The sequence below is a fragment of the Sipha flava genome, unplaced genomic scaffold (genome assembly GCF_003268045.1).
Source record: "Sipha flava isolate LNK unplaced genomic scaffold, YSA_version1 203_pilon_pilon, whole genome shotgun sequence".
Classification (NCBI taxonomy): Eukaryota; Metazoa; Arthropoda; class Insecta; order Hemiptera; family Aphididae; genus Sipha; species Sipha flava.
The window spans coordinates 307,028-321,685 of NW_020272799.1; the positions used below are offsets into that span (position 1 = coordinate 307,028).

At 28.6% G+C, this 14,658-nt stretch overlaps 1 protein-coding gene and 1 long non-coding RNA gene across 3 annotated transcripts in view; one reads left to right on the forward strand and one right to left on the reverse strand.

The window, feature by feature from the left end:
* The window catches only part of LOC112682455, a 20,949-nt gene extending 19,568 nt beyond the window's left edge, over positions 1–1,381 (forward strand). Inside the window, exons 3-4 of the long non-coding RNA XR_003148517.1 lie at positions 1,029–1,155; positions 1,264–1,381. This is a non-coding gene — a long non-coding RNA (uncharacterized LOC112682455). The remainder of the gene's footprint in view (positions 1–1,028; positions 1,156–1,263) is intronic.
* Positions 1,382–7,890: 6,509 nt separating this feature from the next.
* The window catches only part of LOC112682396 (Down syndrome cell adhesion molecule-like protein Dscam2), a 58,680-nt gene continuing 51,912 nt past the window's right edge, over positions 7,891–14,658 (reverse strand). For both annotated transcript variants that reach the window (XM_025552986.1, XM_025552985.1), the window contains 16 exons: positions 12,394–12,732; positions 12,165–12,311; positions 11,935–12,090; positions 11,741–11,880; positions 11,357–11,662; positions 11,163–11,283; positions 10,615–10,713; positions 10,304–10,489; positions 9,895–10,194; positions 9,655–9,801; positions 9,466–9,591; positions 9,237–9,406; positions 9,096–9,168; positions 8,775–8,942; positions 8,548–8,719; positions 7,891–8,484 (listed from right to left, as the gene is read on the reverse strand). In XM_025552986.1, the coding sequence (XP_025408771.1) occupies positions 8,331–8,484; positions 8,548–8,719; positions 8,775–8,942; positions 9,096–9,168; positions 9,237–9,406; positions 9,466–9,591; positions 9,655–9,801; positions 9,895–10,194; positions 10,304–10,489; positions 10,615–10,713; positions 11,163–11,283; positions 11,357–11,662; positions 11,741–11,880; positions 11,935–12,090; positions 12,165–12,311; positions 12,394–12,732 (2,804 nt within the window). In that variant the 3' untranslated portion in view covers positions 7,891–8,330. The remainder of the gene's footprint in view (positions 8,485–8,547; positions 8,720–8,774; positions 8,943–9,095; positions 9,169–9,236; positions 9,407–9,465; positions 9,592–9,654; positions 9,802–9,894; positions 10,195–10,303; positions 10,490–10,614; positions 10,714–11,162; positions 11,284–11,356; positions 11,663–11,740; positions 11,881–11,934; positions 12,091–12,164; positions 12,312–12,393; positions 12,733–14,658) is intronic.

A 14,658-nucleotide genomic window follows, 5' to 3' on the forward strand; every position in this document is an offset into this window, starting at 1 on the left:
TAGTAAAAACATGTATTTTTTATAAAAATTCAGTTTTATTATTACAATTACAAAAATTAGGTAGGTTGGTACATTTAAAATTAAAAATTATTATTATTATGTAGTAATTGGACGAGAACAGATGTATTCAACGTAGTATGGTCGTTAGCGAAAAATTTTTCGATTCAACAATTTTATGTACTATGCAACTCATTATCAAATTTTTTTTACTCCTTAAAATCCTAATGAATATTTATTTACATTACAATTAATAATTTATTTACATATAATATATTTATATAAAATATTGTTATACAATTAAAAAAAACTAAATAAACCAATTAATGTTAATTAGAAAATTATTATTATTATTGTATTATACAAATCAATTTGTCATAATTTCTTTTCCACTTAAAGGTTTGATAAAGGTTTGATGTTCATGGAAATATTTTTAAACGCGATTTATTTTTAATGTTAATCGATAAGCGTGATAAACCATAATCGGTTCACTTATATTTATATATATATATATATTTCGTAACAACTTAGTGAAATTGACCATTTCATGAAATAGTAACGGCTTTTTTGTTACCTATTTCGTAAAATACGAAAATATTTCACGATATGGTCACTTTTTTATGAAGCAATCACTCTATTTTGATATCGTGTAATTTTTCACAATATAGTAGTTCATTTTGTGAAAATATATTTTATAACTATCATAGTTTTATAATAATTTTTGCTTGTCGTATTTATAATATTGTTGAAGCAGCATCTAATTTATTCACAATTTTTCTAACTTTTGTTGCACTGAAAGTTTTACAAAATTATAACAATAGAGATTTTGTAAATTCTGAAATTAACAAAATCAAGAAACTTTGGCCAGAATGTATTGCTGTATACAGGGACAACGCGAGGGGTGGGCATTAGGGGCAGTTGTCCAGGGCCCCGCGCCTTAAATTATAATTAAGGCCCCGTGGTTCTGATTTAACTGAACTTAAAATATTTTATTAATATAAATTATAAGACCCAATATTTGTTTTGCCTAGGGCCTCGCAAACTCTAGTACTGACACTGGCTGTACACGGAACACCAAGAAAACCTTAATGTCAGAGAAGTATTGAACGTAACAACCAGAACGTCAAAAATATTCTTTTAGCATGGATGAGAAATACAGTAAATCTGAAAAATGATTTATTATAAATAATAATTTGACATGCATAGTAAATAAATTAGATGTGTGCAGTATATTAAAATATATTTTATTTTTGTCATTTGTTACAGACTATAAAGGTTCACGCACATTGCCGCGGTAACGGTGGCGATGACTGCGACGGTTAGGTATCTCTGCCCATGCATACGGGTACACTGTATTGCAAAGATTTTCATTAATATTTATGAAATAAATAAACGTACATAATTTAAGTTAAATAATTAATTATTTATAAAATTAGAATAATTTATTAAATATAATATAAACTAAGTTTTACGATTTGTAATTGAAACATTTTATGTACATATACTTAGATATTATGTAGTCCTTTACTTATATTATTTTCAATGAACATTGATAACTGCAGATAGAGTATAAGTAGTATATTAATTTACACACAACAGCTTACAATATTGTTGATCGGTCTCCTCTAAAATTTAACTCCCGGGAAAAAATAAACTATCTAAGTCATAAACTTATAACCTATCACATATTTGATATTACAAATACTATCTGAATTGTTTCTTAGAACTTTAAAAACAAAATTATGTAAACAGTTCGGTATATAATAAAGATTCATGTTTAGTATCGACTGAGCATTATAAGTTAATGATTTTGATATAAATACGATTACACCTAAATAAACCAAATAATTAGAAGAAATAGTCTATTATAATATACCACTGTGTAAAATTACAAACACAATATTTAGATTATAAAATAAAAATATAATATTGTAACATGTAATCAACATATTTTAGTCTATATAAATTATAGTTTAAATACATTATGTATAATGATATAAAATGATATAATATGATTTAATATATGCATTTTATAAATTAACAATATTTGATACCTTGTCTGAGTACAGTAGTACTATAGAAGTATGTAGTAATTACATGAGGATATACTATGGTTCATAGTACATATTAATATATATACATTATATTATATAAATGACTACGTACTAGTCATACTATATGCAGTGTTGAATCTAGGATTTTTAAGAAAATACCGCATCACGGTGGTGGTGAAAATAGGTCCAACCGCGTTATTTGTGTTCACCGAGCTGCGATTTTCTTACCGCCACCGCCACAGCATTGTAGTATGCGCGCCAACATGCTTACATGTGATCTATTTTACCGCCACCGTCACCGCTATCGCTACCGCTATCACCACCGCGGCAGTGTGCGCGGACCTTAACTCCTGCGTTCAATATTAATGGCTGCATCACAATTCCTATTCCAAAAGTACGAAGGAGTCTTCGGACCCTGCACGTACGATTGATGTCATAATCGAGGAAAAAATTAATGTACGGAGTAGGAACTGAAAATGATTTAATTAAACGATGGCCCAGTTTTGGAAATATGCAGCGTACTACAACGCAATTTCCATACAATTGAATTAAGTGAATATAAAGTTAGGCTTGTCAATTTGTGTTATTAATTAAATTATTATAATTCAATTTTTTTAATAGGTGTTTTCATATTTTCAAGTAACCAAATTATATAATGTATTACCTAATTATTCACTTGAATTGTTTTGTTTTGTTGTATTGAGTTTTAAGTCAGTTTTGTCTATTATAGTAGATAATTATATAGATAACATCACCAGCGGGATCGGTAAGTAATGTTGCTGAAGTTCGGCGGAAAAAATGACCTCTAATAGCTCGGGAATGCAGTAAATTTAAATATATTGCAATTTCTTTAGGCATATTTCCAATTTTGTTTTTTCCAATAACCTGTTTGATGCATTAATCGTTTTTATAACTAAAAAAAAATTCTTCTGACGTTACATTTGTGGGTCATAAATCAATGTATTTCTTAAAAATATCATATAAATGCCCTTTAATAGTAAATGATCGTGAACAATTTGTTTTTGAATAGAGAAGTTTAATGTATAATATATATTTCACTAATGAATATTACATATATCGTAATAAATGAACAGAATGAATAGCTAATATATTTTTTATTTTATTTTATTTATTAATTAACACCCGCAAGGGGTAAAAGTACAGTGGTTTAATATTAATTTTATCATTATATAATAACAAACATACAGGTAATACAGTTATTTAAATATACATAATTTTAACTTATACAACGGATCAAAATTAAAATCAGAATTGGTAACTTCATTATATGACTTAAGCAAGCGGATATTGGACTATTAATAACATAAAATATATACAAAACAATTTAATCTCACTTACTTTTTTACTAAATATGAATATCAGGAGCTTCGTCAATGAATTATTTATATCGGTTGAAGTCAAAACTTTGGAATTTTTACTTTTAATCCACTCAATTTTCTCTTTAAAAAAAAAACTTGTAATTTTAAATAAGTATCAACGTCAATATTATGTTTCATATTTTTCATGCTTTTAAGCATTGAATAAATAGATAAAAAAATAATAAAAAAATAGAGTTGATGGTTTAACTTCTGTAGATAATTTGTTAAAATTTGTAAGAAACACATTTTTCTACAACGATTTGGTTTTTTTTATTTTTCTCTATTTTAAAAGTTTTTCATAAGCTATTATATATCCTTCTTTTGATTTTTTAGCATTTGTCGTTTTAACCATGTATAGTGAAGTTAATGGTTTACTACAGCTACTGTACTGATTTTCATCTTTCATATTAATGCTTGTTTGCGTGCTTCGCACTACTTCATCACTGGTTCGATTGAGTGACATACTCGCGTCGTTTGCAATAAAAAATAACACTTAACAAGGATAATTAATGAAATTATTACAAATGCCGGGATAAACGGGCCAAAAGCGCCACAGTAATATTTACAAAAAAAGTAATAATAAATATGATAAATCTAAAAATAACAATAAAATCACATATGCTCCAAACGCGTTGTAATAATATAACAAGACAAATCGTATAAAAATAAATATAATATTTTTAACAAATATAACGGAACATACCTAGGACGGTCTGGCGTTCGAGTGGTTATGCCCACGCGACCGTATTCACACGTGCGACGAACGCCACAACCGGCAGAAGAATCGGTTGATCAGCGGCATCGGTCTCGATTTACAATAACTGGCTTTTCCGCGCACGACAATAACCGAAAGAAATTTCGCGGACACGGGTCAGCTACGATTCTAACAGCCGTCACACACACGAAGTTGTCCCCAGAGATGGCGACTCCACCGTGCTATGCCGCAACCACAAAAACACACGGCTGGTGGCACGGGAAAAACGACGAGTCGAACGTTCGCAGAGAAAGTGACGGCGGAAAAAAGTCCTGGCAGTAATGGTATCCACGAACCAGTGATAACCGTACCACGATGACGCGCCGATCTAAAATTCTTAAACATTACACGCCGACACCTTATCGGGCGCTCCGGTTAACACGAAATGGGATAATTTAAACAGCGACGTGACACTTGTGCGAACGATCTCATTTTATAATTCGAATTATTATATAAATTGCGCAAAACATATTTATCCGTAACGTCCAACGCACTTGTGTGAGAACAGTGAAAACGAAATAGGTTTAAATGTTTATGCGTCGTGCAATGAGGTTGTGATATGTGTATAAGATTTAACCGAAAGTTTATGTTTTGTACGGACCATGGTATACATTTAAGTTTCTGGTTGTGCTGAGAATACGCGACCAGCGCTCTTGGAAATATACACTTCACTACACGGTGTTATAGGGATTCCCATTTTACCGCCCGCCATAATGGTATTCCCATCTTACCGCCCACTAGAAGAATAAATGTGACATCACAATGCTTCGACCGCGGTCGAAAACCAAATTTTCGGTACAGGTGTGACAAAAATGTTATACCTAGAGAGTTATGTTTTAATTTCGATTATCGTTTATCTTTGTGTTTATCATTTCAATTTATTTATTCTATAGAATTAAATTATCTTTTGGAATTAAAGTAATTCAACAGCGGACGATCCTATAAGTAAGGGAGCAGGTTTTGAAATTTTTCAAGAATTTTATGGAAGATTGAATGCTCTGCAAATGTTTTTAACGCCTATAATAATACAAAAAAACAGTAAGATAATGATATATATTGATAATCTTTCAAAATTCTTCCGATCTCATCAAACATTTCCATTCTCTCTTAAAATAACAATTATGTACTTGATGATCTTGTATCATCGTTAAATAGAAATAAAACTTTCGAGTTAATTAGCAAAATTGTATACATTGATCTGTTAACAAGAACGAAGGTTGATTGGAATCATTTTTGTTTTCATTTCTTCACACACACAATTTTTTTGTAAATTGAAATTTGTTATAACGGATTAAAGTGTTATGGCGCTTAGGTAGTAGTATCAGACAGGTGATTTAAAACTACAATGGCTCCTGATTTTTATGTTAAATTTAACTTTATAATGCAATAGTTGGCCAAGTATATATGCACTGAAACTGTGACATCATAAAATACGTTATATTAAAACTGCTATCGTTGCATGATTAACAATTGTAACTTGATTTAGGTTTTAGTAATTGAACAGTATGTACCATTCATGTAACACTCATCAGCTTTATGCTTAAACAATAATTTGACGTTATTGGCAGTAGAAGTTTGATTTAACTTAAAAAACATCAAATATGCGTTAGAACTATAACAGAATATATTCTCTGTTAGAAAATGTATATTTCAATACAATAACGAATTTATTTTTTACAAAAACAAAAGAGTAAAATAGGTTATAATAATAACAAAAAAAAATTACCAATTAGGTCATAATTTTCATCTACATAAATAATTTTCTATCAATACAAACATTATTATAAAATAAAAAAATTATAACGGTATAAATAATTTGTAATCAATAATATTATAATTTTAACTGAAAATTATAAAAGTGGAATTTACCTACTAAGCTTAAAAAGTACATGTATGATTCATTTCTTAACCTAAATTTATTTATATTATTATATTAAGTAGTACTTATGTACCATTTATAACTGTTTGTTTTAAATCATATTTATACGTTTGGATCAAAACAGTTTAATGCTACATCAATAATTGATCACGCATGCCACGTAGTAAATTAATTTATTTTATTATTAATAATTTCTTAGATTAGATCATGTTTTTTTTTTTTTTTTGGTTGGTATAACATGATAAGTATTTAAACAATACATGCATTATGGATGTTAATATAATGCGTTGTAGTGTGACGCATCGTATTTCTCAGGTTGTATGAGTATAATGCAGTGCCTGCATTGTATTATACAGGAATAATTAATTAGGAATTTTCTTAAGTATTGTAATTTAATAGTATTGCAAAATATTGAGTTTCATGTTTTCTAATTGTTTGTGATATATAGCTCGTCATATCATACAAGGGTTGTCTATTCATTATTTGTACAATTATGTCAAAATAGCACTTTGTTGCCAACACTAATTCGATAGACTTATCGTTAAACATCTATTATAATCCATAAGATTGGATTAGCACATAATCTAAAAAGTTCAAAACATAATAATTGAAACAAACGTTTAATACAGCAGTTGATAGATGGCGCTGAGATATTTACGATTTTTAGTCCGACAGTCAGATTTTTGTAAAATAACACAGCAATTTTAAAACTCAATAATTTATACGAAACTCGATGATGAGTGCATTTATTTTAGGAAAATAATAAAAATTTATCAGTCTAAAAAAATAATCTATCTAAATATATTCATTTAAATGCACCAAAAAAAGTTGTCCAAGGAAAAATATACTATTCTAAGTTATCATCATGACCACCAATATTTAAATAAACTATGCATTTAACTACTTCACAATCAGATATATACATTTATATGTACGAGTACATAAATAAATGAAATTATAAGTACATTGTAAATTTAAATATTCGTAATAATTGCATAACCAAACAATTGATTTTTAATCTAATTTGTGACTAGTAAATCACATTAATGACACACATTTAACACATTTTGAATGCGTTCAATCTTGTACGTGGCTTGGGCGTTGACTTAAAATTTATTAACATTATGACACATTTTTAAAAAAAATAAAAAAGAGAATATCTTCCTACCTTTCACTATGAGATATTATATTGGATTTGGCTTACGAAATAAAAAATAAATAATACTTAAATTAAATTATAAGTTTAGAATAACGTAAGTTATTAAATATTTTAATGTATTTTACAATATACTTATTTTTCGGATTATCTAGGTGCGTTATGATTATGCAAAATTTACAATCATAATGGTACTGACATCGATTATCAATACTAATTGTGTATTATTATAAATACTAGTATTTATTTTATTATTGTAATTTTTCCATAGAGTTTTATTTGTTCTATTATATACTATCTTCATATTATTTCCAATAATATTTTGGAAATATCCAAGTAGAATATTTAAATAAAAAAAATTGTCATCACTATGATTTATAAGCACGCAGTGTTTGAGCGAAAATGAAAATTAGTAAGTAAGTATTACCTTCTTCTCCAAATTAACTCTTTAGCATCATACATTTATTTGACATTATTTTGTTCACAGAAAATTATTAAATATGAAAAAAAGATCATATATAATTGACTTACACGATTTTAACGGCTGGATATAAAACTCGGTAATAGTGATTTCTGTGATATATAGGTCAACTTTTTTAAAATAATATGATAAAGCCGAATTTTAATTAAATCAATTAAATATATTAATATAAATCAGTTTTTTGAAGATTATTATAGTGATTAATAAAATTAATTTAAATATCTTAATCAAATTATTTAGTTAATTATATGGTAGTTTTGAACTTGTTAGACGAGAAATCAAACAATAACTTTTACACTTGTTTCAGACAATAAAAACTTGTATTGGACTTCAAACGATTTTGAGCAGCTTATATGGAAGTTGGTATTACACTGTTCTAAAACTATAAAATTATTTATAGAATTATAAATAGTTTAAGTAATCAATAAATGTTTTGATCAAAATATTGATTAAATATATCATACATTAATTCAGATTTTTCAATTAGAGATACAAAATGCTTTGGGAATTAAAGTAAAAAATATTAATTTTGTGTTTTACAAAAAATAATGAATACAAAATGTAGGAATTTTAAAAATCGTTTCAGCCAATTACAAATAAATTAAACTTATGCGTATATGACTAAATTGACTAGACATCTATTTGAAACGAAGTCTCTTGTGTAAGTCTTCTTGGCGATCTTCGTTGATGAGAAGATATCTTTGGACGACGATCAAATTCATTCCCCTCATTCTGCCGCATTGGCCTAGAGTCTGAAAATCTAGCCGGAGGATTTAAACGTTCGCTAAAACCAAAGAAATCTATTGTTTAATACTTAAAATGCATTAAAGTGACTGAAATCCAATACCTAAAATTAATATCATCGTTTTGACTTGAACAACCGCTGCTATTCTTCGGTGGTCTTTTCGTAAAAACTTGGCTTTTTGATTTTGGCTTCCGAAGTGCAGGCATGGCAGGAGCTTTTCTAACTTCTGCTACAGAAGTCTCCGACGAAGAGCTAGTATCTTCAGTACTCGCTTCTAATAGGAAATTATAATAAAAACAACATTCGAAAATAATTTACTGCTAATTTACCTCTGCTTATCCGATGTCTGAATGAAACAAGCTCTTGGCTAGCTGATTGATTTCGCCTCACTTCGACATGATCAGAGTCACTACCATGAGTATCATACTCTGAAATAGGTAGGTGGAGTGTTAGAATCCGCTTTACCTCAGAATCTGTACTACCTAAGTTATCTGATTCTGAAACAGGCCAATTATTTATTTTTTATTTTTTTTTTTTTTTATTGTTTATTCTTTAATCCTAATCAAATAATTTTGAATGTATTAAGGCAAACAATAATATACATTTCAAACATAAAATTGATTAAAAAATAAATCTTTCAGAAGCTGTACCTTGACTTTCGGAATGAGGATCTCTAAGCTTTCTCCCTTTTTGACGGACTTTAGTATACTCCGGTTCTTTTCTCTAAAAAAAAAATGTTTAATATGAATTCATATTTCATAGTGATGTATTAAACATTTTTTAAACAATACTTGAACAAAGTTATATGACTCAGAAGTCGACGCTTTGGGTTGATGATATACAAATGATCCTCTAACCGAATGATATGGGCCACTATAAACATTACCACTAAATGTACTTTCACCTTGTGGCTGTTTGGCGAGTTCAAATGTTGCGTACGGACAGATTTCATCCATATATTCTTTAAAATGATTAAAAACAATATTTAATACCTCGTTGTTGAGAAACACTACAACGTACCAGTCGAATCTGTTTTAAATGTCACAGAATCATAACTTAAAGTTTGCTGCGATTGTCCTCTGACCGAATACCGCTGATCACGGGACCTTTGGTTTTGATCTCTAAATGACTCATCGTCCGAACGTTCTAAAAAAAATCATATTTTAACAAATGATCCATTGATGGTGCAAAATGTTTCAAAATACTTACTCATAACTTTATAATAGTATGTAAATGCTGCAATCGACGATACAACGACTAAAGCTATTATCAAAGAAATTGCAGTTGTAATCGATGTAAATACTGACGTTTCTTCTGATTTTATTTCAGTATACATATCAAATGGTATAACAGTTGCTATAGACAAACAAATGGTATTAAAGATATTGTTATATTATACAGTATATCCATTTAAACTTTGAATCGCTAATAATAAATATTATTAATTACCTCCGTCGATAGTGAGCGTAGTGAAGTTATACAGTGCATAGGACGACCCAATATTATTGTGAGCAGTGACTTTCAGCTGATATTTTGTCGCCGGTTCAAGGTTTCCCACAGTGTACATACGCTCAGTAGGAACTACTGTTTTACCGTCGCTTAAAATCCATTCGTTCGATTTAGCCTGTTTCCATTCAACCGTATAGTATAGTATATCACATCCTCCATTTCCCCATAGGTCAAACCAGGCGCTTACTGTCGAGCTGTTGTATGTAATTGCTTCTGACGGAGATCCAGGAGGTATAGGAGCTATGGAAATACATTATGCGTTTATAACGCGTGTGAATTCCAATCAAATAATTATTGTACTGTGTGATTTGATAAATAATAATTAACAAAAAAAAAAAATCATTGATACCTGAGCCTTTAGTGTAAGACGTTAAAATATCACATGGCAGACCCGTTCCGATTTTATTATAGGCAGTTATATATAACTGATACCTTGTGCCGCAAAGTAATTTCTGAAGAACATGAAAATGAACTTTTGAATCGATTTGGATTTCTTCCCAATCTCCGTGTTCACGTTTATAGTTTATTATGTAACCTGTATAATTTCATTAATTTATAAAAAATATAATATATTTTTTAATATCATTTTAATTCAATACTAAAAAAACAGATATTATATTATAAAACCTGTTTTTTTAGTGTTAAGTCTATGATACTTACCAGATATAGGAGTGTCCGGTTCGACTGTATCTATCCATTTTAGATGTAAACTATCAGTCTCTTCTAAGCTCACTGATAATTTTGGCGGTGATGGTGGTACTAATTCATAATTTAAATTATTCATATTTATAAATACATAATTATATTAATAAACGTACAATATTCAATTTTACTGTAGTTGCATACGAATAAATAAAAATAAATTGAATGTAGTACCAGAGGAGTACTCAGGAATTTTCAATGAGGGAACATTTTGTTTCTTATCACTGGGACTTGTTTCCTTCTTTTAAAAATATTAAATAAGATCATGGTAATGTACTATACAAAAAATAAATTACAAAAATGAAAATTTTTTATTCAGAGAACAAAATAAAGTTTTGCTTATTTTTTCGCTTCTCAAAACATTTTTTTTTAGAAAATTGCTCTTGTGAATTATATTATATATAAGCACGGACATACAATACTACATAGGTTAGTAAGGTCATGAGGGAGGTTCAAACCCCACGAACCCCCCTTGAGTACGCCCCTGTGTAGTACATTTATTATACCTTTGACATAGATAGCGTAAGATATTTCATCTGTTCCATGATTATTCTTCACAGCACACGTATAGTTCCCTCTGTCTGAATGTTGTATATCGTTTATGACCAACGATCCGTCTTTGTTTATCTAAACACGAGTATTATAAGGTACGTTTAGATTGATATCATAATAATTCATAACAAAATGTGTGCTATGTAACCTGATATCTCCCACTTGTGATGATTGATCGTCCACCTTTTGTCCATACTGGTTGAGGATAGGGTATACCTACCCTTTTACAGCTTAACGTTACGTTTTTCTTCCATCGTATAGTCAATACTTGACTGAACGATACAATCCTAGCGGAAATCTTAATCGTTGGAAGCACCGTTATTGTTCTCGTACTTTCGCCTTCACCGACTTTAGTTAAGGCTTTTACCCAAAACTGATATTTAGCACTGTCGATGATTCGGGAAGCTTCGAAAATTTCAACGGATGGACTGAGTATTTTTTTAATTGGCTTTGACTAGAAAACCATATAAGTTGGCAAAATAATTATAAAAAAAGGATTTTTTTTAAAAAACGTGTAGAAAATATTACTTACATCTTTGTGTCCACTCAAAAGTGATATGTATAGAATATATCCAGTAAGTTGTCCATTTGGCCGGAGTGGAGGGAGCCAAGAAACGATTATAGTCTTAATAGAACTTATTACTGCTTTAATATCCGCCGGTACCGAAGGAGCTAAAAGACAATAAGTTTTAGTATGCAACAAATGAATATGATAAATTATATTACTGTCTTCTTCAGTTTTGCAGTATACAGGGTCACTTTGAACTCCGTCACCCTTACTCGTAAATGCTAATACTGATATGCTATAGTTGGTATACTTCATTAAAGCTTGAATTGTTGTGTATTGAATAGAAGTAATTTTCGTTTCAAACTCATTTTTTTCTAAAAAACATTATCATTATGGTGTACAATATATAAATAAATAATAATAAGAATAAAATTTCAACTACACTTACCGAACCAGTCTTCGGCTGGCTGATATGATACTTTAAAACCCTGTATTTTACCATTGCGACCCGTCGGTGGAGGTAAATCCCATGATACGTGAATACTCTGTGAAGTCAATGATCTACACTTTGGTTTTTCCGGTGACATCGTGGGTACTAATCAAATACAGAGCATTAGCACAAACCATCTAGGTGTCATTATTTGACCGACATTTATTTAGTATTAAAGAATATCTACCTCCTTCTTCAGTTTGCACCAAAATAGGTTTAGAAAAAGGTCCCGGTCCTTTACTATTAAATGCTTGTACTAAAGTTGTATAGGTCGTATATGGTTTTAGACCACTAATAACAACGTCTTCGCCATATTGTGAATTTATGTTAATAGTTTTCATAATGTAACGGCTTTGCGCTACAGTCGATAATTCATGATTTTCAACGTCATCAATTGGCAGGTATCCGACATGATAGCCAATCAAAATCCCGTTACAAGCTTCGGATGGAGGTGGTTCCCACATTATTAAAATTTCCGTTTTACTTTTCGCTTCAGCTCGGACATTTTGAGGTGCCATGCTGGGAACTAATAAACGGTTTCGCTAATAAATAGTATTTTTATTGTAAATCGCAGTATAGTTTATCAAACGTTAAACACAACATTGATGGTCCTTTTTTCAAATATACACAATACAAGTATAACTGTTAATTATAATCTATATATATATTACACATGATTTATTCATTAAAAAATTACCTCGTTGATTCAATTGATTAAATTAGCGTATATATATTTCTTCATGAATAGTTTCTTTTTTTTAAGAACCACTTAGGTGACTTATTGGAAAGCGAGTCAATACAGTATGTATGGTGAAGTTAATTTATCATATAGGAGACAGTATGTTTTTAGAAACATTAAAAAAAAATGTCCATATTATATTCATCCAATTATCTCTATGGAAAACCTCTTTTTATTAAATTATTTGTAACTGAATTTAACGGGGAAAATGACGTTGAATGTATTGTACTAGAGGGTAACCTAATTATTAGTAGAGTTTATTGAATCAATTCAGTATAGATTTTGTACGTCATATGTAATAAACTCGTTTACATTATTTTTAACTAAAATACAATTTTAAGAATTATGAAGGGGATTTCTCCTACAATTATTTAATTTATTTTTTTTAATTTAGTAGTTGCCCCTTGTACGTTATAATTGTACTAATATATAAAATGGGCGATTTTTTTTTTCTTATATAATAAGAAAAAAAAAGTTTGCAGTAAAATGTAATGCACACAGTACTTTTCGTTGATGTTTTTATTTTGGATTTTTTGAACGCAAAAATATTATATTTTATAAAAATTGAGAAATAGATGAAAAAAAAAAAATTGAGAAAATCTTTATCATCAATAGTTGGCGTGACATGGCAGTAATTCTAAACATGCCCAATATATATGACATAATATTGCAGTGCGATTGCTTATCAATGTTAAACTGAATTATTGTTTGATTTCTTACCGTGTATCATTTTACTGTTTTTTATTCTGAGTTTTAAATATTTGTTTTGAGTATTTTTACAGATAAAAATGGACGTTTATTGAAGGGCGTGCAGCTCTACCTAATTTAATACCGTCTTATAGCCAATTAATTTATCATATAAGCCATTTTAGAATCTTAAACATGAAATAAGTAAATGTTTCCAGTTAAAAAAAATTAAGTATAATCCTATTAAATTTATTTTATTTCATTGAAAATGTAGTCTGTAGAGAAATTGATTTTATTTTAAAGCAATTTTCAGTCATAATTTTTAATTATGATTAGGACCCGGATATCAATGCAAAATGTATCCTTTTTTTGGATGACCTTAGACAATACTTTCCAAGTAGATAATTTATTATATGTAACAGAAACTTCAAAACTGAAACTTTTATTTTGCATTTTTCAATGTTTACATATTTTAAGAGCATTTTTTTAATAATTTTCGGTCATTATATCTATTTTATTGTATATTTATTCAGTATATGAGTATAATATATAGATTTTTATATATTACACATTTCAAGTGTAAAGAACATTTTTTTTAAAAGCACCTTCTAAAGTTTTGAAGTTTAAATTTATGGACCCAACTATTCCTTTATCAACTCAACCAGAGTTGGACATTAGTCGAATAAAATATTATTTGATTGATTATTTGAATAAAAAATTATTTTTCATCGATTTATTCTTAATTTTATTATTGATTTTTAATTTTATTCATTATTTTAATTTGTATTATTATTCATTATTCATTATTCGGATATTTTTATTTACTATATTTTATTCATTATTTAGTTATTCGTTATTTATTATTCGTTATTCGTTATTCCCTATAATCATATAAATAATAAATTTAAATCCAAAATAACGATGTATAGTGATAATATACTTATTAATTAGGCTTAAATAATATATATAAAGGTAATATATATTAATATATATAATAATTGACAAAAATAAATTAATTATACTTTT